The 26,848-nt window shown below is 44.4% G+C and overlaps 1 protein-coding gene across 5 annotated transcripts in view; it reads right to left on the minus strand.

Moving 5' to 3' along the window:
• The window catches only part of MDGA2 (MAM domain containing glycosylphosphatidylinositol anchor 2), a 290,230-nt gene that overhangs the window by 72,119 nt on the left and 191,263 nt on the right, over window positions 1-26,848 (minus strand). For all 5 annotated transcript variants that reach the window (XR_004307273.2, XM_032444620.2, XM_085549694.1 and 2 more), the window contains exons 7-8: window positions 24,521-24,850; window positions 14,816-15,109 (exon numbers count right to left, since the gene is read on the minus strand). Coding sequence is in view for 4 of the 5 variants with exons in the window: in XM_032444620.2 (XP_032300511.2) it covers window positions 14,816-15,109; window positions 24,521-24,850 (624 nt within the window). In the remaining variant the exon portion in view is untranslated. The remainder of the gene's footprint in view (window positions 1-14,815; window positions 15,110-24,520; window positions 24,851-26,848) is intronic.

A 26,848-nucleotide genomic window follows, 5' to 3' on the forward strand; every position in this document is an offset into this window, starting at 1 on the left:
TGGGGACCCAGAGTATGTTATGGGGGGTCCTGGAGCAGCCCCATTATAACAGGGTCCTGCAAACAGAGGAGGCTGATGGAGACAGCAGAGCGCTGGGGAATGATGGAGCTCTGGAAAGGAGCAACTGAGGTTATCTCGTGTAAGAAGGGCCAAAGCAGCCCAGCAGATGTTTCTAATTGTGATTTAATGCATGAGTGCTAAAACCTATCCTGTACACTGCAGGGTGACTCCATCACAACCAGTCCATTTACTGGTCTCCTCCCCGGTGCTCCACAGCCCTGGCAGCTGAATATCAAAGCAACTGCTTACTGACAGCTCAGAACACTGATACACAGAAAGAAAAACAGCAGAAGGGATGAGAAGGGCTGAAGGCATTTCCCAGCCCAAAAGGCAAACAATATCCAAATCCAAGCTCTGCCACACAGAGCAGAGCTACAGCTCCTGCTCCACACACAGCTCAACTTCCATCTCTATCGCTCTCCCAAACCTGTTTTCCAATTGCAGCTTAGACCATTCATCTATGGTGACACAAAGAGTCAGCCCCATCAACGTCCTGCCCAGCTCCCCTCCCCAAGGTTAGATTAGGTTCGCATGGAATAGTTCAATTATCTCCATACTCCTGGAATGTCCCCGCTAATTAATTCTTACCACCGTGGCATTTACAGAAAGGGAAGAAATCATCACCTCGAGATTTCACTGCTGTTTAACTCCTCAAAGCAATTTCTTAATGTAATTGCATTTTCTTAAGGACAAAGAAAACTTTGTGACGCCACTCAGCTGCCTTTCTGAGAGGCTGCAGTGAAGGCTGCTGTAACTTGGAGATAGCACCTAATTAATGGCCCTGCCCAGAAGACAACAGCTCCCATCCAAGAAAATGCCATGCTTTGAGGCCAGTCTTTGCTCTATGTCAGAATGAAAAACGATAGAGAACAGTGGCCTTTTAATATTTTAAAGATTATAATGGTAAGAAACAAAGCAACAACCTTGACCCCCCCGCCCCAAATGTTTTAAGGACATTTTAATACCCCTATGTTGAGTCAGGGAGAAATGCAGGCATCTATTAGTGAAAATTGGGTTTATAAGATGTCAGCCAGTTGTTTTCCATCTCCAATAAACAGAGCTTGAACAGCTCTTTCTGTTCAGAAAGGATCTTATCAAAGCAACCACTTCCACTCGGCCCTGCCCAGCCATGTATACAGGGACAGTGAAGTCCATGCTCAACATGCAGCTGGGCTCAGATACCAACCTAAGAGCTGCTGCTCCTGTTTGTATGAACACACATCCACATGCAGAAACATCACCCAGGAAATGTGCCCCAGTAACGAGGACTTCAGCACAAGACCAGATGCTCTCTCTAAACCTCATAAAACCTGGACTTGCAGGTATTAGTCTCTTGCCATCAGCCCGTGTCTTGCCATGGGTCTTTCTGGAATGCTCTTGGAAAAAAAACCACAGCAAAACATAATAAAACAAAACAAAGCCAACACAGAAATCAGTTTCTAAAGCTTCCGTGACACTTTAATTCACAGACAGTCTCTGCTTTGATAAGATAGCCCGCTGAAAACATCACGTTAGATCATCTAATGAGCTGGGGGCTATGACAGCTCCGCTTGTGATTCTGAACATACCATAATTCAATTGAGAAACAAAACACAACATGCACCGCAGAAAATGCTGCTGCTGCCCTCTCTAATGAAATGTGAGGCTCCCTAAAAATAAAACAAAGCAAACGCAGTCACAATACGTACCCTGGATAGCCCTAAAAACGGCAGTATCCATTAAAGATCACTACCACCAAGAGGAAAATAAGTCAGCCCTGAGCTGTGTATACAACAGGTCTGCCCAACAAAGAGCCATTTACCAGATTTGAGTCATTGCTTTTGACTCGTGGACAAATTCTGGAACATGATAGAGACACCAGAGAAAACAGCAACACAACAACACAACTCCCGAAGTGCTCCCTGCCATCATTCACCTCAGGCATCCAAATGGGAGCAAAGTATTTCCAAGTAAGAAGCATTGCCTGAGACCCAGCAGCGGAAGGAGCAGCTCCAGCCACAAGGTACCAGTGATGCTGGGCAGCAGAGTGTCACAGAATAAACTCTGTGGGCTAAAACCTGTGTCAGTGCCCACGGTATCCCTGATCCAAAGACTGATTCACAGACCTGCAATGATTCTGCACATTTGTTCTCTAAAATCCTCTGCTGCAGCCTGCATGATGCAGTGCCATTAACAGCAATCTGTCTCACAGTGGATCTGCATTCCCTCCTCCACGAGACAAGGGAGCCCCTCTGTTTTGTTGCCCCCAATTAGAAATGCCCTTGCACAGAACTAAGGTTTGCTGGAGTTGTCTTCAGCCTGGCCAGCAAATGTGACCCAGGATTCCTGCTTCCACCCACCTCCAGATCTTAAGGATGCTGAGCTGAGAAGAGATAAGCACAGATCAGAGGGCCAGGAGAAACAACAACACAAACATCATCCCAACCCAAACAACACCCAGCACAGCTTATATGTCACCCACCCAGCACATCCCTGGCTCACAACACAGCGTTTCACTCCTTCTGCAGGGATGCCTCAAAGGACCAGGCAGCCACAATGCTGCAATGGGCACCACTTGTGAAACTCAGGCCAGAATTTGTATTCAGATTCCATTGTGAATAAATGAACAAATACACAAATAAACAAACACACAAGTGCTCCTGAGGTCACATTTTGGACAGCAAGGTTTGTTTTTGTGCCCAGCAGCTTCACACAGAATGGAGTAAAGCCCAACACTTAATTCTTTCCTTCCTCCCCCAGGGTTCCATAACACTCTGTTATTTCTTCCAAGAGTTTTTTCCATGATGTTTTACACATAATTGCCTTTTTGTTTTCAGTACGCCTATATGTTTCTATTTCCTTTCTTCCAGCTGCTGGAGTTCATCTGGCCTTTCACCCAATTTTATCAAGCTCTTTCTTCTTAAATCTCCAAAAATTGAATCTTTGAGGTTATTGAATAAATGTTTTCCTCTATTTCCATTTCCTTTCTGAACTGCACCACAGCCTGTGTTGGATGTAGTCTGGAGCTCAGCATAGTTAGGGGTGCTCTGGGTTTATCCTGCCTCACCTCAGTGACAAATGCAGTGCAATGTCCTTCCTGCATGCTTTGTGGTTTTTCCTTTTCTTGATTATACAATAAGGACTTTTAATCAAGCATCTTTATTGAATTTAAATGATTTGAACAATCTTTACTAATAAACTGAGACCTACTAGGTTAGTCCAGTGCTTGATTCTCTATGACTGGGACTGTAAGTGCAACAAGGGTGTTGCTGTGTGGGGCCAAGGGTTGGACTCAATGATCCTTGTAAGCCACTTCCAACTTGAGATATTCTATGACCCTATAATATGATGAGTTTATATGCATTTCATAGAACCCAAATGTCATGCACAGCTGCAAAGTTGGAGGGCCCAGGTATTGGCTATTTCTCATCACTCCTCTAGGAAGCTTCTGGGCTCTTGCAGAGCTCACACACAGCACCAGCAAACCTTCCCCACCGTAGCAACTTGTCTAACACAGGAGCACTTCACACACTTCAGGCCCTACACCCAGTGCACAAGAACAGACCTGCTGACTGGCTATCAGTCACCTTCAGATAAACCTCACTGCCATCACCACTGCAAATCTACACACATTTACAATCAATATGTAGATATTCTTGCATGACCTTATTTCTCAGAGCTTTTTCCTTCTATGACAGCCCCACTATCTACATTCAGAAAGCAATTGCATCTCTTGGTATTTCCTCAGGAGTTTCCATCTCGTCACGTACCATCAAGTCCTACTTCACCTGTGTTCTATTTCAAGTCCAATCATCATGAACATGCACTCAAATGCACAGATGAGGTGTCCATCCTGTCTTACAAAAAGGTTTAGAGAAATAATTATCTTTCTATTAGGCATGAGATCAGCTTTCTGTGCCAGCAGCAAGCTGGTGATATCTCTGTTACCTACTGCAGCCCAGCAGATCCTTCCCTACATCCATCCCAAACACAACCAACCACTATAAGCAACACATCAACCAGCGCAGACACAGCTCAATTGCTTACAGTGAAGAGACCAAACTGCTCCATATGCTTTGAGAATTTGAATCAGACTAATAATAACCCACTAACAAAGCAATTCACTATAGAAGCAGCAGAATTAATTGCAGTGCAGTGGGAAAGCACAGTGATGACAGCAGAGCTGTGAGGTGCAAGGATGCAGCAAGTGAGGCTTTACTCTAATACAACAGCTATGCATACAGAAACGAAGCGGCTTACCTTCAGAGAGCCTCAAGCATGCAGAGATCCCCAGTTAGAAACCATCCTTTCCACCATGAACCCTTAAATGAGGGCTGGGAAGGGGTGGGTAGAAGGTACATTGCTTAGACCTGAGCTCCCCTGGGCTGGCCCTGCCTCCAGCCAGGTGCTCAATCACTGCTTCAAGCCATGACTTAGCATTTCTGTTACACTAATGCCAACCACACTCATCCTGGACACGGCATAGCAGGGCACAGTTCCCATGGGATCACACACTGACACGGCCTCAGATACCTCAGCTCATGGGGATGATTTTACCACGCATGTATGTGCTACAAGAACATCACGCGTTGGCATACAGAGACCTCTGAGATGAATGGGAACAGGGCACATTTTTGAGTTAGATGTAATCAGCGAGTATACACTGTTGAATTCCAGTCTGACAGAAACTGATTACATATCAGACGTAGATAATGTTTTTTTCTTCTGAGAAACCCTGCTTGATTTGAAAAGAAAATCAAGAAGGTCCTTGGAGTAGCCATAAACTGCTAATTTCCTCCTTCAGCAAAAGGGGATAAAAAATCCAGCTATCAAAACTTCTTTTCAAGGAGGCATTAAGAAGCTCCAGCCCCAGACTAAGTGCTGTCCCAAAGACTATGGTGTTTTGTGATAGGTTGTGACAATCATCTTCCCTAATATGGTGCAAAGGAATAAGCTGCTAATTAACAATTTTCAGAAACAAAGCTGTCTGAGCTTCTGGGAAGGAGCGTGAATGGAGGATTAGCAAAGTGTGGGATGCTCTGTGTGACTGTCTCATGTGGCACAAACCCCATAACCAGGGAAGATGTTTCTCATTCATTTCTCTGGATCATCTGACACATATGTTCTTAGGTTAGTTGGTGCCTTCACTGTCAGGATGTCTTTGTGCTGTCTACGCACCCTTGTTTTGGTCCAGGATAAAGTTCCTCTGGGTTATATGGGGTGTATCAAAGAGAAAAGGTGAGTATGAGCAAGGCAACGGTCTTAGACTCAAAGCTCCATAGGGTTCACCAGTTACGAGGTGTATAGAAGAGAACCACAACCACTGCATAGGAGAGGGCCAACAGTCCTTCTAGAGACTCTCCATCTTCTAACCACCATGTCCTGATGGCAAGGAGCAGAGCAAAGAGATGCTGACACTGCTTTGTTACTGGTTCCTTGTCTTAATGTTTTTGACCAACAAATATACGCAGTATAGCAAGAATGCACATGAACTTCAATGAGGCAAATATTACTGCCAGAAGGGACCAAATTCCCTTCTGGCTTAACCTTAATGAGCCAAACACTACATTGACTGGATCTATTACTATGTTTGCCACTAGGAAATACAGGTTTTCTATCTTCAAGGTATGCCACCAATGCAGCAGAAAATGGCTTAAAATAAACTCATTCTACGTTGACTATATTAAATTCAATAGGTTTTTTTTTTTTAAGGTAAGATTTGTTTTGCTTCCTTCTTTTGATAGATGACCTTTCTGGTCCAAAGAAAATGCAAGTGTAATTGTGGATGCTGTAAGGAATGGCTGCACTCAAGAAATTGGGGAACAATGTTGGAATCATATGATTGAAAATAGAGGAGACCTCTGTGGAGGCAGAAGTCACGAATATGCAGCCTTTAGGCTTCATGGAGAACTGGAATGATTGTTAATCTCCTAGTAATATAATAACCTGTTCCAGTGTGTCATCACCCTCTGGGTGAAAAACTTCCTCCTCAGATCCAACCTAAACCTCCCCTGTCCCAGTTTCAAACCATTCCCCCTCGTCTCATTACTGCCCACCCTCACAAACAGTCATATACTGAGGCAACAAAAGCACCCCTGAACTCAATTTTTTGGCTGCTCTCACTTTCCTGATGGTACTACATCGTACCAACACTTTCTTTGCAGTTAATTAGAGAGATCATACATTTTGCTTGGGGTTTACTACTCAACCAATTTGTCATACAAATAATACTCTCTGTGCAGAAGAGACAAACTCCTTAATTCCTTCGGTGCACCTTAATTAACCATAAGACCTGACCCTCCCTCAGATGCCAAAAGTAGTTCACACCAATAGGAATAACTGAGATTAGAAGAATATACATGTATTCATACTGGAGGGGCCTGAATAAGTTTGAGCCTGAAAGAGCCACTGAAACATCAGAGAAAAGTGGTTGGGAAATCAAGTAAAGTGGTGGGAAAATCCAGTCTCTGCCTTGAGAACAGGGGATGGGAGGAGGGGTTGGAAAGGTATGGCCAGACAGCTTAATTTCCCAGCAAGGCTTTGCAACAAGCAGTCCACTAATTTGTGAGTGCCTGGAAGATAACACTGAGATGAGTAACTGTCACTAGGGATTTGTCAACAGCAATTCATGTCAGAAATAATCTAATTTCCTTCTTTGAGAGTGTAAGAGATGGGTTGCTGGGGAGAAACTGCTGATGTCCGGCATCTTGGCCAAAGCTTGGCATCTGATGCTGTTCAAGATAACACTGCCACTCACCAGCCAGAGAAACGTCAGTCACAGTGTGGAAACACGAGCACACGTTGACTGTGAAACTCATCACATGTTCATTGAATCCTCACCAGTGGTTCATGATCAGATGTGAAGGCCACGTTGCAGGAATTTTGCATCTGGTTCTATCCAGGTTGGATGCTCAGACAAGGAAAAAGAGCTGGACAAAGCACGGAGAACTGAGGGGTGGGAAGGAGATCTGCAAAATAACACCTTGGCTTTGCAACAGATTACAGCTGACCAGGAATCAGTTACAATACAGGTCAGAGAAGAAACTGCATCTGTTGACCTTTCCAGTGCTGAGCAGGACCTCCAAGAGGACAACCACCCATCCCTTGCTGCAGGCTCCAGTCCTGTTGCATCACTTCAGGTTCCTTGAGCTCCTGCCCTGTGTGCCCATCCTGCTCCAGATGGGACAATGAGGACAGGCACAGTGCATTCATTGGCACAGAGTAAAAAGGAGAAACCATACCAATAGTGTGTGTGAGCGATGAAATAAATCTGAATAAGCTGCCTTACCTTGAGGGAAACAGGCAAGTTAAAACAGGGGAGTATCAAAATGGCTTTATTGATAAGAAACTCTATTAATGGACTGAGAAACTACAAAGGTCTGTAGAAAAGTGTCTCAATTGTGAATGGGCTGAGTATCTTCTCAAGGTCCTGGTCTACCCAGAAATAACAACTCTAAAAATAGGGAGGATATTCCTCCTTTTTGTTTATTCGCCAGACTTTCTATTTACCAGCTCAATAACAAATGAAAGGTGTGAAATTTCCCTTTTATTATGTGGAAAGCTTCTGAATATGAGAAGGGGAGCATGCGAAATCCTGTTACTGGGAATTTTCTGCCATAAATTTCCCTCATCTTGAGCAGCTTGCTAATGCTGCCAGCTCCCAATGCAGGTGACTGCGGTCTTTGTAGCATCACAGAACGGCCTGGGTTGCAAAGGCCCACAGTGCTCATCCAGCTCCAACCCCCTGCTGTGTGCAGGGTCACCAACCAGCAGCCCAGGCTGCCCAGAGCCACATCCAGCCTGGCCTTGAATGCCTGCAGGGATGGGGCATCCACAGCCTCCTTGGGCAACCTGTTCCAGTGCGTCACCACCCTCTGGGGGAAAAACTTCCTCGCAAGATCCATCCTAAACCTCCCCTGTCTCAGTTTCAAACTATTCCCCCTTGTCCTACCACTGCCCACCCTCATAAACAGTCGTATTCCCTCCCAGACTGATTCACAATATTGGTTTTTTTTTGATGGGAGGAGAGGAGGGAAGATCTCATGCAAAATGGTCAACATAGGTTTCTCCAAAGCCTGATGGGAACGACCCAAAGCAAAAAAGCTCTTTGAAACAACATCACTGTCCCACAGCAACAAAGAGCCTGTTGGATTTCACAGCATCTCGGTGTCTGCTGTAATGAGTCCAGCATCCCTTGGATTGATTCCATCAGACAAAAAAACTGATTATGTACCGGCACAATCGAGGTCTAATTTTGCTCCTGCTGCTGAGTGAAAGGAATGTGCCTGCTGACACCATTTTTTTCTCCGCAGGCAAAATGATTTGCAAAAGTTCAACTTAGCAGCAGTGGACAAAATGACTGAATAATAATAATTAAAGAAAAATCTGCTACGAGAGAACACAGAGAAAGTAGCAATCATTGTCTGAGCACACAAATTGCCTTAAAGGACTTTGCTTCATGAGATTGTCAAAGCCAAAAACACTCCAAAGTTGAGATAGAGGACAGTTATTTACTGAGCAAAAGAGGCAATCACGTAATCAAACACTCGATATATTAATTGTGGAGATGCTCTCTTTCATCATATTACAACATGGCTTCTTCAAAACAGGACCTGGCCAACTTTTCCCCCTCCTGTTACCCTACGATCAGGTCTCTGCATGGTGAGCACCTACAGCAGGAATAACCACCTGCCTCATTGAGCACATACAACGCCCTACAAACCACAGCAGTGAGGGCAGTGCTGTAGCAATGCTGTGCAGTGGGAGGGAGCATCACTTTGAACCCGAAGCTTTACACTCTCACCCTGAAGAAGCCTGGCACAAGTCAGCTGCTGGATACCCTGAGCACCCCTGACCTGTGGTAGGTTCTGGGTTATCTGCTGCTATGCTCCCCTCTGGAATTCCTAAGAAGAAAAGATACATCTCAGGAAGTTCTCTCAGCGACTACGCTTTTAATATCTAATAAGAAAAACTTCAAGTGATCCCATCTGCAATTATAATTTCCATGTTGCCAGTTTATGCATATTCATTACCACTCCAGGTCACTAGACATGCATTGCCTTTGACCTTGCAAAATGTCAAAAATCTCCCAGTATTTTACTTTGCTGATCAAACCATCCATTATTTCCATACATCCTCCTTCCCTTTGCTACGCTGGGATAAATTACATACAAAGCCCTAATTGGTAATGTGCTATACTGAAATGGTTCTCTATCTAAACCTGAGTGGTGAAGCAAGAGACCAAAGCCTGGTCTGGTGGCTGGTGACCCTGCACACAGCAGGGGGTTGAAACTGGATGAGTATTGTGGTCCTTTTCAGCCCAGCCCATTCTATGACTCTATGAAAATCTACCCACAATACAGTGTTAACCAAACCCCACCTATGGAGAACAGTGACTAACCAGTAACCTACAAAGGAGGTACTTCAGAAAGCATCAAACCAAACAGTCTGGGCATGTATTGGATTACATAAAACTCGCTCTGAATATTAATCAGCTTCTACTAAAATGAACACTTATTACATAAGGAAAAAGAAATGAATGTTAATAGCATCAAACTAAATGTAGAATATATATATATATATATATATATATATATATATATAACATATATATATGTTAATAGCATCAACCTAAAACATAAGATTCAGATTTCCTTTATAATTTCAATGTGAATAAACACAGGAGTCAATGGTTAACTGAAAATAAAGACGTCTACCCCACTCAGCTGCTCTTCTCCCTACAAGATTCCCAGACCAACCCTTTTATAATACACTGCCATAGTCCAGACTTTTTAGGCTGATTTAAAAATCCAGTGGGTTTCACCTGACTTTGAGAAGCTGAAAAGCACCCCGACTCAGAGCCCACAGAGCCTCCAGGTCATTGGTTTCTCATCATTCCTTTCCTAACTCTCTATTTCTCTCCATGAGACTTCAGCTTGTTATTTGTAGTGCAGTTAAGGATGGAGAATGCTTCGTTATAATGTATTATTATTTTCTGCATGGCAATTTTTGCTCTGTTAATATAAGATATATTTACATATAAATATTTCATCAGGCACATATTTGGACAGCCACAGATATGGCAAGTTTTGAGCTTCCAAATGGCTCCTAAAGCAGAAGAGATTATTACGTTCCCCAACTTCACCTGCAATTGACACCCACAGTCACAATAAAGAGGACCCGATTCTGAGCTGTCTCCTGCTGATGTAAAACCAGAACAACTAATTTATGCCCCACTGATTCACTCCGGCTTTGGAATGATGCACCTGAGATCATAATTCAGCCTCATATTTCTTGCTAATTAGCTCTGTTCCAGTTCAGATTTAATTCCTGAAGGACATTCCCTTTCAGCATGACTTCATTCGTTGTTTACAATTTATTACCGAGTAGGACTGACATACATAGACCAGAACCCACACTGAAAGGAAAATTCAGAGCACCACAGCATGGCTGAGAGCCCTGCCAGCCAGGTTACCATGAAATATGTTTGATGTTTTAAGAAGCTTTACAAGTACTTGGAGACCAATGCATTTGGAAAACAGTTTATATTATAAACAATATTTTATACAGCGCCAAAGTAGAACCACAATATATGAAACACGAGCCCGAGATGCAGCAGTGTCCACTGTGACAAATGATTGTGTCCTTCCTGCTATCATCACTTGATAAGGTACACGATGTAAACATTTGATTATATTGTACTCGATGGCATTTTTATTTCCAGAGCCTTCTCTTCCAGCGGCAGAAATGGTGCATTTAAATTATGGCTGGACAGCACCCTGTCTGCCAATAGTGGGTGTTCATTTCTTTTATTTACCAGAATTTGCACACTAGATGAGGGTCAGTGCTGTGGGCAGCACTTCCAGCTCAAGTTCCTCATCTCAGTTCTCCTGGGAGCAGATTCTTTCAGGAGCCCCTGTTGGGAGCAGCCTTCCCATGCAGCCCTTGGTGCTCCAAAGGGCTCCACCTGGAGCACTCCCAGTCCCACAGCACCAAACCACACCTGGGAGATGCCTTAGTTAGACGATGGCACTGCTGTTTGGCAAGGCTCATTTGGCATGGGTAGCCCAGTCCATCTGATACACTGCTCGTGTCATTTAAACCTGCCTAAACAGGGCAGGAAGATGCAGAAGAGCAGCAAGAAATGAGCACAAGCGCTTTACGTTACAGACTCATTCACAGAATCATTCAGGTTGGAAAAGATCTCCGAGGTCCCCAAGCCCAATCCCAGCCCACTCCACCATGTCTACTGCCCACGTCCCTCAGTGCCACATCTCCATGGCTCTTGGACACCTCTAGGACTGGCACTCCACCACCTGCAGGGCAACTGAGCCACTGCATCACCACTCTTCTGGAAAAGAAATGCTTCCTAATACTCAACCCGAACAACTTATGGCCATTACCTCTCATTCTATCACTACTTCTTCCCCCAGGGGTCTTCCCCACTCTCCTACAGGAGGTGGACATCACAGTGATACCAAAAATCAAATCCTGCCCTCTGGGCTTTAGCTCTTCTTGCTGCTGTGCAGTATTTCCATGTTTCAGAGAAGAAACACCAGCAGGATTCACCAAATCTATCAAACACCAAAGATCAAAATCAGTGAACCCCACAGCTTGAGGTCAGTGCCAACATAGCCCAGAGAATGCAGCATGGGATGGCAATAACAGCATTAACCAATAGTGTAACATACAACAACAACCAAAGGAGATGAGACTTATTGATCAAATCAGATGCTTCACACCTTTCTTCATTGCAGCATCCTCAAAATCTCACCTCTATGGTAGGAAAATGTTATCTCTGTTTTATAGGTATAGAAGATGGCATATAGGAAAACCATGCCGGACTCTTTCCTTGGGACAGCCTTTGCTGCCTCCTGCAGGTGTTTCACCCCTCAAAGCCACGCAGGGAACACCAGTATCTTACATCTGGATCATTCAGATTCTCAGTTACATTCCTCTCACGAGCCTATTCCATTGGTCCTGTAAATGAGTATCTTCTTGTCTGTATTTTACCATCTAACAACCACTCTGTGACAAAGAGCACGTGGATTCTGAAGTGTGCTGCAAAGCACAGTGAGCACAGCCTACATCAACACCTTGTCCAGCTCTCGAGAATGGGGCTGTATGCAGTTACACTATGGTACCACACACCCACACACCATATACGAACCAAAAGCAATGAGCTAATATCTGAACAAGTGCTTCAATAAATATCTTTCCCTTTTGTAACTGATAGGAGGACGTAAAATAAATACTATAAAATCACTGAAAAGAACTGGGTTTTATGACAACTGAATAAATGCTGTGCTGGATGCGGAAACAACACTGGAGTCAATGTGGGCACACACACTTTCCTCCCACAAGAAAAATAACCAAAGCATTACAGAGCATCTGCTTTGTCCATTCAGCTTCAAATTGTCACTCACTGGGATCTGAATAAAGCATGTAGGAATCTAAATCAGGACAGATTAAAGAAAATGCTTCTGTAAATGCCTGTTATATTCCTGTTCATTACAGCCATTTCCAAGTTGTCTCTCTCATCTCCATCAGAATACATGAATTGCATCTAATGTTGTGCTAAAAATACATAAGGAAGAGCTTTCTCTTCTGTAAAATGAAGTAAAATAACAGCAATGCAAGCACCACACATGCCAGGTAATGGATGCTGCTGGAAGCCAGCAGGAGTCCTCCCACTGGGTGCACCAAGGATTGGCTCAGTGCAACATTCCCCACATCCCACAGTCACCCGTCCCTTCCTCTCATGTTAAATGCATGACTGCCTCCCTGCTGCAGCACCCGCTTATAGGCTTTGGAGTGGAGACCAGGATAAATAACTGGATAAATCAAAGAGTGTCTGTGAATTTCTGTGACTTGAAGTGGTCTTTATGGTCTGATTTTTGGGTGATCCCGTGTGGAGTTGGACTCCAAGATCTTTATGGGTCCCTTCCAACCTGGGATGCTCTGTGATTCCATGACATCAAGTCTTCCAAAGCAAAACATGGGACACATCACAGCTGTCAAATAGAGCTGTGTCAAGAGCGCTTCTGAATACTTGTTCTTCAGTTTCCCTCACTGAATTGAGCTTCTGAGGATTCCAAAGTGAAAGCAAAAAGAGAAAAAAGCAAAGCTGGAAATTACTTTTCTTTTTAGCTGCAAACACATGAAATGGGGCTTCTCAGGACTCCTAATGCTCCTAGGGACTGAGAGAAGAAAATCCTGGTGACTCAGGGGACACATCCATTCACAGTACAGTCTCCATATCCCATCCTCCGCTCCTTCATGTCTTACTCGTTCCACCTTTTCGTTCTGTTTACTTTCTGTTAATCACCTTTTTTTATGTGGCTAGAATCAAACAGCTATAATGACCGCTTGTTTCAGGAGATCTGAAAGGGAAACTGCATGTCATCAACAGCAGCCCTGGTGATAATAACTGTAAAAGCAATCATGAGAGAAACCATCTCAGTAATAATGATAAGAGTAAAAATTATTGTGTCACCAAGGGCTCCCTAGAGCTGCCACAGCTCTGGATTAAGGCATAGTGGCTGGAGGCTGGTCCAGCCTGTGCATATAGGAGCCAGTCCTCCCGGCTACAAGCTGTGTGCTGTAGGAGTGCCATGGTTAGGAGATGACCCTCCCTGCAGTGCTTTTATACTCAGAAGGGAAAGACAGAGTTTGTTGTGGGATATTTAAGATCCACTCCATTCCTTGCCACCTCAAGGCAAGAAGACAAGGGCAGAAATGATTTGCTGCACCACAGACCTTGAGAAAACCAGATTAGTTGACTATTAGTGATCACTACGTATACTGCCTGCCTCATCACTGAAGGTCTCAAATGAAGTCGGTTGGGCTGAGCACAGAACGCTGTTAAGAAGAGAATGTGCCTTTACACTGGGGCATCTGAAACTGGAACAAATGTGGGCTGCTCAGGTCACCTCATAAGCAGGTGAAAACAAACACCACAATTCAACAAATGGAAGTAAGTAAACGTCTTTATCAGACACGCAGCCATAAAGAGCAGCTCCTTGTTCCCTACAAGCATCATCAAACTAGACTTCTGGTTTTCCAGTAATAAACACTAAGTGTTGCCAAATTTACTGATTTCCCCTTCTGTTTCCCCCCCATTCCTGACACTGACCTTGAGGAGTACGTTGTGGTTTTGCAGTAGAACAGCTCTAACACTAAGGAACAGAGTTTTGATATTTCTCATATTGGGGATATTCAAGGGAGGAGATCTCAGTGATAAGCTGTGCCATTTCTCCCTTGCCATAAGGGGGTGTGCACCCATTACTGCAATAATGAATTGACCTGATGCTTCGCAGAGATCTTTGCCTGGTGAGAAGTTACTGAATTGGAGCATTTCTCACACAGCAGTTCACTTCCAGTGTCAGAAGAGGCCATAGAGACCTGCACGCAGATCAGCTGAGAAGAAGCAGCTTTTGCTCTCATTTTTTCTTTCTTGCTTTACAGTCTCAACAAATGAGATCAGTATCAGATCTGTATTATAGAAATATACCCTCCTACCTTGTATGCTCGTTTTTGTGTCAAGAAATTTAGAGCTCAGAGTTGGGAAAACAATCATGGCTCTACACTTCTTTTTTAATCACAGATGGGACTTCCATGCCATTTTTATTTCTGTATTTACATTGAAACCATGAATTCAAGGAGCTGCAGAGCCAAACAACGCAGCACCCAAAATGGAACAACTGTTAAGACTTTTTCTGCTGCTTATTTAAGGGAGAAATAAAACCGCAAGAAAATAAACTAAGGATCTACTCACACTGTACGATGAGCTGCACCAGAGCTTCTCTGGGTTTCACGTTGAACCCGTTGTACTGGCTGGTCTGGCACCTGTAGGTGCCTGTCATCTCCCTGGACACGTTCACTATCCTCAGGATGCCATCGTAGCTCTCCATCTGCATCGTGCCGTCTGGCATCGCGACCTCCTTGTCAGCGCGGGACCACAGGATGATGGGCTTGGGCTTCCCCGTCACCTGGCACTGCAGCTCGATCGTGTCTCCTTCCCGTGTCACCAGAGGGGACTTTTCTTGAGGAACAGTCAGATTGGGTGGGACTTCAAAGGAGAAGAAGAGTTTGACAGTTAGCGGTACAGAAACATTAACTGGCTTTCTTGCTTATGCAGTTCCAATTATGCATCAAGAAATAACGTATATACACATAGAGCAATACATAGTGATTGCATGTATCAGGAGTCTGTGAGACACTACTATATTTACAAGGCAAAGAGTTCAGCTGCTTGAGGTGGTTAAAAGAAGATTTAACAGCCCCAGCCAAGGAACTTGCTCATCACCCCACAGACACCCAATGTGCCAAATTGCCATACTGGCGTCTATCAGCACATTGGGACCAACTGTTGCAGCTGGCTCTTTACCACCATGAATCACAGCTTTCCTTTGTATGGCTATTTGCAATTAAAGCCATTTCTTTTTCTATCAGACTAGCTGCTGATTTTATCCATCTCCAAAAGGCCACACCAAGGAAGGACAGGGCCAGTCAGAAAGCAGCTCAGAACTGACAGCCTGGAAGCAAAACATGGTTGGTGTGTTCATAGCACAGGAGACCCATTCAAGCTCACTTTTTCAGGTACATTTGCCTTAATATGGAAAGAATAGGCAAAGAATTGCAGCCAACAGAATGAAGGTAACCCTGTGGGCAGGAATGCTTGGCACAGCTGTGCTTATCCCTCCTGCTTTGTGTAGCCTTGCAAGTATATGACTATCTAATTGCAGAATCACACAACTGAAGGGGGTGGAAGGGACCTCAAGAGATAATTGAGCCCAACCCCCAATTGCCACCATCTGAACTACAATCATAGACTAACCCGAGCTGGGAGGCACCCTTAAGGATCATTGAGTCCAACTCCTAGCAATGCTTATCTCAGCAGAGACGCTGCAGGGTCCTTGGTCAAAAAATCATGTGTCATCACTTGCAAAGCCAGCAGAGTTCACGATGTGCCATGCAGCCCACCGAGCACCCATGGCCATCCTCCTGGTGGAGGCAGCCCTTCTGCTGTTGTGGCTGCATTTGATAATTACAAACCACTGCAAGCCCTGCAGGCCTGATGAAAACAGTTTTGCCACATCCAATTATCGTCACTATCTCATCATACCTGTATCAGTTTTATATCCAATTTCCTACTTCTTTCTTAGCACAAGGCAAATAAAAGCACCATCTCTGGAGTCACTCATCATCTCCAGGCCACACACCTCGCCTTCGGCTCTGAAGTTGTTAGGATGGAGCAGCCTGGGCTGCAATGTGGTGCATGAAGATATGAAAAGCCTGATTTAAACACCCAGTTTCCCCTTGTGCCTTATTAAATGTAGGCTGCACTTGCAGGTCTTCAACTCTGAAATAAAGAGTTACAGAGCGCCTTGTTTAACACCAGTCAATTACAGACCTGCCCTGCACAACATCATCTGAATGCCAGCACTGATAAAATGCACCTCCAATAATTTCATCCTATGTTACCAGAACCTCTATCAGATGGAGTAGGCATATGAGTTCAGAGGAAACCTGCCATGTTTTGTACCCTTCATTTTAGTTCTTTGGGAAGAATAGGAACACAACAAACCACCTCTCTGCTGCACTATGATTTTGGTGTTGGGTTTTATCCCTGCAGGCAGCTCTGCAATGCACAGCTCTCTGCTCACTGATCCCTCTATGGAACGAGGGAGAGAATCAGAACAAAGGTGGATCTTGTGAGTCAAGAAAAGCCAGTTTAGTAGGGCAGAAAATGGAGGAATGATGAGTGAAGAATCATCCGAAGTGTCCAGGATAAGGATAGAGCTGCCTGGAGTGTGGTTGCAGCTTTGCTTTGTGGCTGTGTCTGACTGTACCCATGGGTGAGTTCTGTGAGTGCTCTCTTCCCCACAGGGCTGTATCTCCAAGTCACTACATGGTACATTGATGTGCTTATCGAATCTTCAGTCATGAAGGGGGGTTGGTGTATTTTCCATTACCAGATCCACCTATATATTTTCACAAACATGCAGCTATTTAATTACCCCTCATATCTTTATTCTGCTGTCAAATTTGGCTTTAATTATCTGCAGTCCAAAAGCTGCAAGGGTGCACACCCAAGCAAGGTGTGGGAGCAGAGGTGCAGGAGAAAGGATGTGTGAGCAAGGGCCTGGGTGCAGGTTGAGGTGTTCCCAGGTGAGCACGGTTGAGCAGAGTGCCCCGAGCTGTGCCACGTGCCACCAGCTGTGCCAGGTGTTGCCAGCTGTGCCACCAGCTGTGCCAGGTGTTGCCAGCTGTGCCACGTGCCACCAGCTCTGCAGCTGCAACCAGTTGTGCCAGGAGCTTCCAGCTGTGTTGGGTGCCACCAGCTGTGCCAGCCTTCGCCTCCCGGCAGGTGCTGCTGTGGCACAAGCAGAGTCTGGAAGGGACTCAGCCCTCTGCTGAGGCATCTGCACGTCTCTTGCAGCACCAGCTAGAATCTGCTGCAAATAAAGGTCAATTCTGTTCCTGCTTGCGAAGAATAATAAATTGGCTATACGCTATACCTGAAACAACAAGCATCACCTTATTTATGCTACAATTGGCTTGAAAAATAAGGGACTACTTCTAGTGCTTAAACCTCTTTCCCAAAGCAGAGTGTTATCACTCAAGAAACAAAAGTGTTAGTTACGCTGAAGTAGCACCTAGCTTAAAAACACATATTGTTATCCTTTGGAACTGGCAGAGGCTCACACATCTGAGAGCTACTGCTGATTTATCACCACTCCTGGCTTTTAAATAAAACTGTCTCGGTCAAGTTTTGCATCCAAAAGCCACCGACTCACCAAAGGTCAGATGGCAGAAGGTATCACTGTGTTTTTTTTCTACAGGAGAAGGCACACAGGACCAAAACAGATAGTTCAAAAGCAAAGCCGAGATGCATATGCTTTATTACATTTATGCACTGAGTCTTCTGCATAAAAATAAACTTCTAATAGTCTGGTCTAGATCTTGGAAATCCTGATGAGTCAGAACGACAAAATCACAGAGGAACAGAATGGCCCAGGTTGGAAGGGACCTCAAGGATCATGAAGCTCCAACCCCAACCACAGGCAGGGCCACCAACCTCCACAATGAATACCAGCCCAGGGCCCCATCCAGGCTGGCCTTGAACACCTCCAGGGACAGGAGTGCCCTTACTGTACCTACTTTAAACCTTCAGATAGCTTAATTAACTGCCCTGTGACTGCACAAAGAAGGGAGGGCAGATGCAAAAACCTCCTCACACAGACATTATTTGACTTGGCGCAGGACAAGCAACACGAGAAGGTCTTAGAAGTGTTGGCCCAAGGGCAGACTTGGGGAAGGGCAGATCTTCACTGTGTGTTTCAATGGGGATTACAGAGGGCACAGAGAATGGATGTGGAGCTGAATGTCAGTTTGGGGCTTGGTGCCTCCAAAGGACAGTCTGAAGCCATGACTGCCAGCCTAAACAGTGACAGGGAGGTGGTGGCACGGAGGGTGACCAGGATGATTGAAATGAACTAACGGTAATAGCTAGTAATTTCAAGATAAAGGAAAGCAAAGCATGTTTGAGCTGCATATCAAGAAATACTGGGGAAAAGTACTGGAGATGGCTCAGAAATAGACTGAGAAGAGATTATCGCATTGTTTTGAGCAATTTGAATTTCCAGTCATTTGAGTTTTAACCAGCCTGGACAGCCACGACTGAAGAACGTACACTGTATTGTCTAGGAGGCAGAAGTGAGATTATTTGCCTATCTTCCTTCTCTAATATTTATAAATCTGAAGGTCTGAATCTCTTAATACTCATAATCCTCAGCAAGACACATCCACTTCAGTCCCTGTTCATGATTCGTCCACTATGTGACTGAGGTGGAGGTTGCAAGATGGGTAAGAAGGGCAAAGTGAGCTTTAGAATTGGAAGCCAAACTTGAGTACAAGATGCATTAGAGATCATTTAGCCTTTGCAGGGCAGTAAGGGACAGTTATTAAGGCCCTCAAGACATCTCTGTGGACGGAGAATAAAACTGTTCAACTGTTCAGTCTACCCTTAAAGTGCATTTCTTTAAGAAATGTGAAAACCAGGAAGCATTGCTGAAAGTCTCTGGGAGGAGGTAGGCAGGATAAGCAGCCCAGATCAGGGAATTCCCTTCACCTTTCCCATGGCCCTTCATCACCAGGAAAGAGGACCTATTGAGTTCTTCCTCTGCAAGGCAAACTGAGTGAGGAAATCACGCCTTGATTTGAGTGAAATCACTTTCTCTGACCATGTGCTGTCCCCACTTCCTTGAGCACCAGCCCAATGTGAAGATGTGAGCAGCAACCACTGATCTTATGAAAATGCCTGTGCAGAAGATCTATTGAGACAGCAAATTCCAGAATCAACACTCAGCTCAACACATTTCCACTACCTTAAAACACCACCTTAGTCTGCAGTCAGACTCCGAAGAGGCACACTTTAAACCCAGGACATACACAGCCAGCAGCAAATTAGCTCCTGGCAATCTCACAGGAGCCATGCTGAGGAGCTCCATGTGCCATACGCAAAGCAAGTTGCCAAGCTGGGCACCAAAGCCCTCCAGAGAAGAGCAAAGAGGTTTGGCCCTGCATGCTGCTGAGGAAGGAGCGTGTGCTTGGGCTACTTGGCCACAGGGGATAAGCACAGCCCAGAGGATGCAGATGAAGGCACAGGGATGCCAACAGAGGCAGGCAGGCTGCAGGAGCACACAGCCAGCCCTGCTGCAAGCTGTGTGATGGGAAGGGACGGCGGTTCCCAGTGATAAAATTAACAAGAAAAATCTCTGCACATTAAGTGCTCTAAAGTAGAGCTATAAAAGAAAAGCTTTTTAACAAAATATGGCATTTATCTGTCCCTTCTGCTCACCTATTCCCTTCAAAGATAAACTCTGAAGATAATGGCCCACAGAAAAATCATCAATTTGCTGCAGTAATGAAAAGTCTGCCTATTTTCTTGTAGTTCCCCTGGAGTGTCTCAGGGCTGCCCACAAACGATCACTCTGGACAGTGCTTAAGGTTTACAAACATTTTTAATAGATCACTAATTATCTCAGAAAGCATTTTTTCATGATGCTAAGAGGCTGAGCTGTGATTTTAATAAACATTTAGAACTAAAAGGAAGTTCTCTTTTATGTATCATCAAAGGAAGAGAAAGGTGACCAGAGGACACATACTTCACAAACAGATCGAGGCCACATGTTCTAACACATCAGTCCGGACATTTAATTAATTCACTATTTAATAGCTGATTAGTTTAACAGTGAAGCCCTCCTATCACACTGCAGGGTAGATACGTGGCCTCAAATAAGCTTTCAGGTTGGAAACGTCCTCCAAGATCCCCAAGCCCAACCACCCTCACCATGCCCACTGCCCACGTCCCTCAGTGCCACATCTCCATGGCTCTGGGGCACCTTCAGGGATGGTGACCCCTCCACTCCTAGGCAGTTGTGCCACTGCTTGATCACTCTTTCACAGAAGAAATGTTTCCTAACAGAAAATGTTTCCAGCATCTAGAGGCCACGATCTCTCACCATATAAAGTAGTTCTTCAGGAATTACTTTGCCTGTCTCTGGAAACACTTGTGGAAAACAAAATCAATTTACTGGCATTGCTACCTGGGTGCTGCACACTCAACACAGCTTCAGGTTCACCCAGAGATGCAGAATTGAGATGACGTGTTTACCATGTGGACTATCTACTTATATCCACTCTGGGTAGGGCTGAAACAGTAGAAAGAGCTCTCTTAGTTAAAGAAAGGTCACCGCTACCTGCTGCCCGGAGCATCAGCCTCTTCACCCAGCCCTTCTGACAGCAATTCAGGGCAGTGCATCCAGAGAGAGCATTTAAAATAACCCCCATGAAAGCACCACTCATTTCAGTGCACAATGCAGCCTCCAGGGGGAAGATGAGAAGAGAAAAAGCCAGAAGTGACAGATGTTACATCTCCTGCAGTACTGATACTGATTTTAGGCGGATAGGGACAAAGTAAGAGCCCACACTGAGCACAGCAGAACATACGTGACCTAAAGCCTTACTTTTCCTTCTCTGAATACGATATTTAGGCAGAGAAAATGATCACAAAGGAAGACAAACACGCTCCTCGGATCCGCCTCTTTTTGGGTTACCTTGAGCCCATTTTGCTGTTGGTTTGGTGTGGGTTTTTTTTGCTGTATTAACTTCTCTTGCCCTTATATCCCTCGCAACACACACACACACAGAAAAGCCATCTTGTCATTCAGCATTTGCCCGGGGTTGGTTTTATAGCTGGCAGGGCTTTTAGAGGACAAAGACGCAAGCTTTGAGTCTCTATTTCCACTATTCAGTGACCTACTTACAGAGCTGTAGTGGGGAGGATGCAAGGGGATTACTTCGGGTCCATTTAGACAAGGTACTCAGACGCCTTTCCTGCTGAAAGTACAAAACATCAAGGGAGAAAACATCCCTGCTGGAGTGTGACACCGAGCTGCTGCATCAGGAACAGGGAGCAATCCCAGAGCCTATAAAGCAGCACCCAGCACAGCATTTAGTGCCTCCAACGCCAGCTCTGGCATTTGGAAAAACACGTTTGCGCTCAGGCCTTATGTTCACAATTACCACAGCGCTAATGATTCTTGATGAATCAGTAATGACCTTCAAATGTGCGCTGAAACTATTTCAGCTTCCACTTAATCAGGTAATGAAGTCACACAAATAGGTGGAATTTCTTTTAGAGATGCTAAACTAGGCCAATTCCAAGAGCTAGGCTTTTCTTTCCACTCTGATTTCCCTGAGTATTGCAGGGCAGTGTCTGTAAGGACTGATATAATCCATCACCTCCTGTGGGGACTCTGATGGGGTTACAGGTACAGCCATCTACTGGGTGCTTCCAATCCAGCCTGTCAATGGCTCCAACGAATCCCCTGCAAGTACAGATAACACAGAGGCACTTTCTGCCAGGTGGAAATGCATGATTGCACAGACATCACTGTCTGCTTCACCCTAGCAAGCAGGCAACAAAGTCTGCATAACATTGCTATCCATCATAGAATCACAGAATGGCTTTGGGTTGGAAGGGACCTCAAGGATCATCAAGCTCCAAGCCCCATCATGGAAACTTGGCACTAACTCTATAACAATCCTCTCTTTACAACTCAGTTCTTTATGTGTTAGTGAGATGTGCATTAATAGGGTCCCTGCACTACTCCACGACAGCTGCTGTGAAGTTAATTACAAGTGCACAAAAAAATATCATTTCAGTATTTCTCAAGCAGTAACAATAAATACTTCTCAATGATAGTTGCACAATTCCATAAAAAGAAGCAAGATGTTCAAAACAAGAACAAGACTAAATAGGATGTGCGTTTTTTTCCTCCTGTCTTGCAAGGTTTATATATATGTGTTATGTTTCGGGATGGAGATACTACGTCAGCACTGACAGCCTGTTCACTTACATGAATGCAAAATTTGGCTTTGCATCATCAATTCCTTGCATCTCATTTTTACAACACGAGTTATAGTTCATCCTACCTCTCCAACCTCGACTTCAGTTGTCTACAAAGAAGCTACAAAATCAGCTGTCAAGATTTTGCTGAACCCAAGGCAAACAGCTTCCCCTTCCTTCCTTTGCCCACCGACCCAGGTTTCCATCCCAGCAGGCAGCCAGGCTGGGCCAGGCACAATTTGCTCCCTGACCATCAGAGGGACTGAGGTGGGGCTGGGCAGCCTTGACTTCCCCGCATCTCCTTCTTGCCTTATAGAAGAAAGGCTCAAGTTTGCACGTTTCCAGTCTTCACCAGACATTGTTAGGTCACTGCAGACTTTCAGAGATGATAAAGTGGCCCTGAAGGGTCACTGGTCCGCTCCCTTAGAAACCTCTTATCCAGACCCATGGACCTGCCTGAGTTCATTTTGTTTATTATCTCTATTATGGGTCAAAACGTCTCCAAATTCATCTCTCAACTCAGCCATCTCACTGATAAAGCCATGTGTGCAACACACTTGTAACCTACAAAACAGCTTGGGAGGAACCAAGGAAATGAGGTATCCTGAGCTGTTTGCTCTGGACCAAACCAGGACGGTTTGCCAACCCATACCTGAATTGGTCCCAAGGAAGCCCTGCACGCTCCAGTTCCAGCTCTTGGATGAAATGCAACACCAGCACGCAAAACCATTATCCTGTTGGCACCACTGTCTTACTGAGGATGGATGGCAGGTTCCAAGATTACAATCTAAGCAATAATTTATTATGACAGTTTTAAGAGAGATTGTTTAGATATGATATGTACTTGTGAAACAAAAACTGTACTAGAAGAGTTGAATAATAGAAATATGGACATCTTTGATGCAACAGAGTGCAATTAATCTCTTAGAAAAAGCAGAAAGCAATTTCTTGAATGTGTTTGGTAAAAAGGGGTCAGAAGATTTCTGTTAAACATTTTCTTTCCACGCTACAAGAATGGTTTTCAATTTGTTCTTTGTTGTCTCCCATCTAAACAGCGTGCACTGCGTGCCTTACCCCAGTGAATGACACACACAGTCTGAGGGAAGCACTGCAGTGCTTCACATAAAAGATAAGATGGAGAGCAGTTGTAATTCTGACACCCTTTGTCTCCGTGTTTTAACATTAAACAGTGTTCTGAAAACAGAAGTGTCTGCTCGCTTGTTTCTCTTTGCTGTTTTATTTCTGTAGAAGTCAACGGCCAACCCTTATTTTTGTCTTTAATTGATTTCTCAGGAGGAAAAAGTCCTGCATTCAGAATGCTCTCTGGTTTATGATATTAACATGAGCTACCTGTTATTAAACTCAACTACTGGGGGAAAAAGCCGGAGAAATGTGCTGGTTATAAGCAAGCTATTAGCAAAGAGATAAAGAAAAGCTGAGAATTAATGTTGTGTTACATGGTCCTACTCAACATCCACAACAAGGCATCTATTATCAGTCTAAGTAATAGCCAAGGTTTTAGCTCATCCAAAAGAGAGATATTTCAGTCACTGATCTGGAAACATGCATAATAGGTATCTTAAACTTTTTCCCTGTTGGGAATCGCATGATTCACCAAGTGGTGTATAATCTTTAAGAAATAAGAGAGCTCCTTCCGCTGCTCTTGGCACTCGCTGTTTGATCAGAGCAGCTGGATGGGTTCAGTCTGGTTAACATAACACCCGCCTACTTCTCTGTGTAATCTCCTACCAGCTATTTTTTTCATGACTCTGAGTAGCCTTGAAGTCCAAAATAAAGGCCAAAATCCTTTTTCAGAAGCAATAGCTTTCCTGACAGTAAAAGCAGGCGTATCCAAATAAACCAGAACTAAGTGTGCTCTTGGAAGAGAGCATCACGTGCCACTTAATTTTTTAATCAAAGCAACTTAGCCCATGGTTTATGTCCTGCTTGGGCATCCCCATGTTGAGAAGCACTCTGCGTATTCACTTGTATCCCAAGGGTTTAAGGAAAGCTCTAACCTGGCTACACAGATGCAAAACCTGAAACCATAGAAAGCCCCCTTACCTGTACTGCTGGAGATATTGACATCAATGCTGATATCCGATATGCCGCCTCCTTTCAGAGACGCGACACAAGTGTATGTCCCAAAGTCTGTGAATTTCAAGTCAATGATGTCCAGGTTGGTGGTGCCAGGCGACACGTCGGGGTCGGTCTGTGTGATGACCATCCTTTCAGAGCTTCGCAAGGGCCGCCCATTTTTAAACCAGCTGAAGGTGAGCTCCTCCGAAGGGACAGCTTCCACCTGGCAGGAGATTTTCACCTCTCGCCCAATCTGGATGTTGTCGTCTTTGTGGTATGGGTCAGGGGTGATCCAGAAACGTCCTTTTTTTAAGGCTGAAATATGAAAACAAAACAAAACACAACCGTTTAGTTTAACAAAGCACCAATTTTGCATATTGAGACTTAATGAAAACATTAATTCATGCTTCAATTTCTCTCTCATACTGTGGTTGGGAAGTTGCTGCAACTTCCCACGCAGACACTTGGCATTGCAGAATGAGATCTTATTCAAATACCATCAGAGAGCACCCATTGATAAAACATTTCTTACTTCCAAAATGAAAAACAGGGATTCGTAGTGTCTAAATTATGCTAAGCTGCTGAAAACAGAAAAGTAACCAAAATAATTAACTATTTTTTGTTATCCCTTTCTGGAGGTCCTTCCAATCCCTTCCTCACTCCTGTGCTATCAAAACACTGAGAGAAAACAGAGATATCAATCTGACATCACTAATAGAACCAGTAGTGTCACCTCTAATCTACCTGGAAACAAACATGGCCATGCAAAACAATTTTGTTCCTTGTGGTTCAATGGGAAGAGGTAAGACATGCCCAGGGCTACAGCCTGCCCTGGTTTATGGCTGTGCTCTTCCCTGTGGCACTGTGGCAGCCTGGAGGGTTGTCCCGTCCCTGTACAGCCCAGAGGCAAGATGCCTGCTGCCACCTCCTGAAGGCAGCAGGGCTGAAAGGACATCATTATTAGTCCCCAGCTAACAAACAGTCAGCATTAATAGGCAAATAGTTGCTCTTCTGAGATATAACCCCGTGAGAGAGCCCAACACAAGTACCATGGTTGCATTTCCACAGCAAGGATCCCAGGGATCTCTATTTACATCCAAGATGATTCAGGCTAGCAGTAGACATTTAATTAATTCTCCAGCCCCCAGTAAGGCAGACATAAGGCAGTCTGAGTGTTTCAGATGGGAAATATAGAGCAGATAAGTTTCTGGGGGCCATCCCATAGGCAAGCTTGGCACTCAGGAGGGCTCCCTGCCAGCCTGGGGAGCGCCCTTCCTCACCATCTTCCTGGAAAGACAAGCATCTGTAACTCACATTTTCTTATCACTCTACTATACGAGAGCAAAATAACATTGCAAGTCACTTATCTGAATTTTCTTGTCACTCTTTTAATGAGCACGAAGCAATCCAGAACTGCAACCATTTACGGCAGCAAATTGGTTGCTATAAAACAGTCTTGGTTCAATCGTTATTTTTGGACAAGTGCTTCAGAATCAGCCATTAAGTTCTTCAAATACAAATATATTTTCATGTACCGAATACAAAATGCTACTTATATAATCTCAAGATCCCTATCCCCCTATATATGTCTGCCTAAGTATACAGGCATGTATATGCATTTATATATACTATCTCCATCTAGAAAGCCTTGCAAGGAGAACACCAGTTAGAAAATACCAGTTAGAAGCAAATAGTGAGGATGAAAACAAGCACTGGAAGACACTCATTTCTATCTGACATTTCTCTTCGTTGTGCTGACCTCTTGGTTGATTGAAATGTTTTGCAGGTTGCCCTGGGTTGCCTCCTGCTCTCTCTGCCCTCCCACTCCATGAAGAGCAACCAGGTAAGAAGCATCTGAGTGAGAACAGGATGTATTAGCAGCACTCTCCTTCCTGGCCTCCTGTATTTATACACATACAGCCCGTGAAGCGTGATGCTGTTACAAATGGCAAAGGCTGTGAGCTGGAAATACTTGTGTCTGCATCCCATACTCTGAGTAATGCACGGCTTGCACTTGCTGTACACAGAAAGCATAACAGCATCCAATACAAAGATATAAATGAGGCACCAAGGATGGGCAGAGAGCCCAACGGGTTGGATTGTTACATCTCCGCAACAGGTGAAAATGCCCATTCAGACTCAGTTCTGTTAGCTCAATTGCTCCTTGAACAGAACAACTCTTTGGAGCTTACAAATACTCTACTGAATTTGCACTTACATGACTCTGAGGATAATGAATTAATTTAATTAATTAGTTGTTTGTTGGTGTTTTGTTTGTTCTTTATTATCCAGCACAGGAAAGAAGCATAAAAT

Source organism: Coturnix japonica, chromosome 5 (genome assembly GCF_054131305.1).
Source record: "Coturnix japonica strain WE chromosome 5, WE-NBRP24, whole genome shotgun sequence".
In the NCBI taxonomy this organism is placed as follows: domain Eukaryota; kingdom Metazoa; phylum Chordata; class Aves; order Galliformes; family Phasianidae; genus Coturnix; species Coturnix japonica.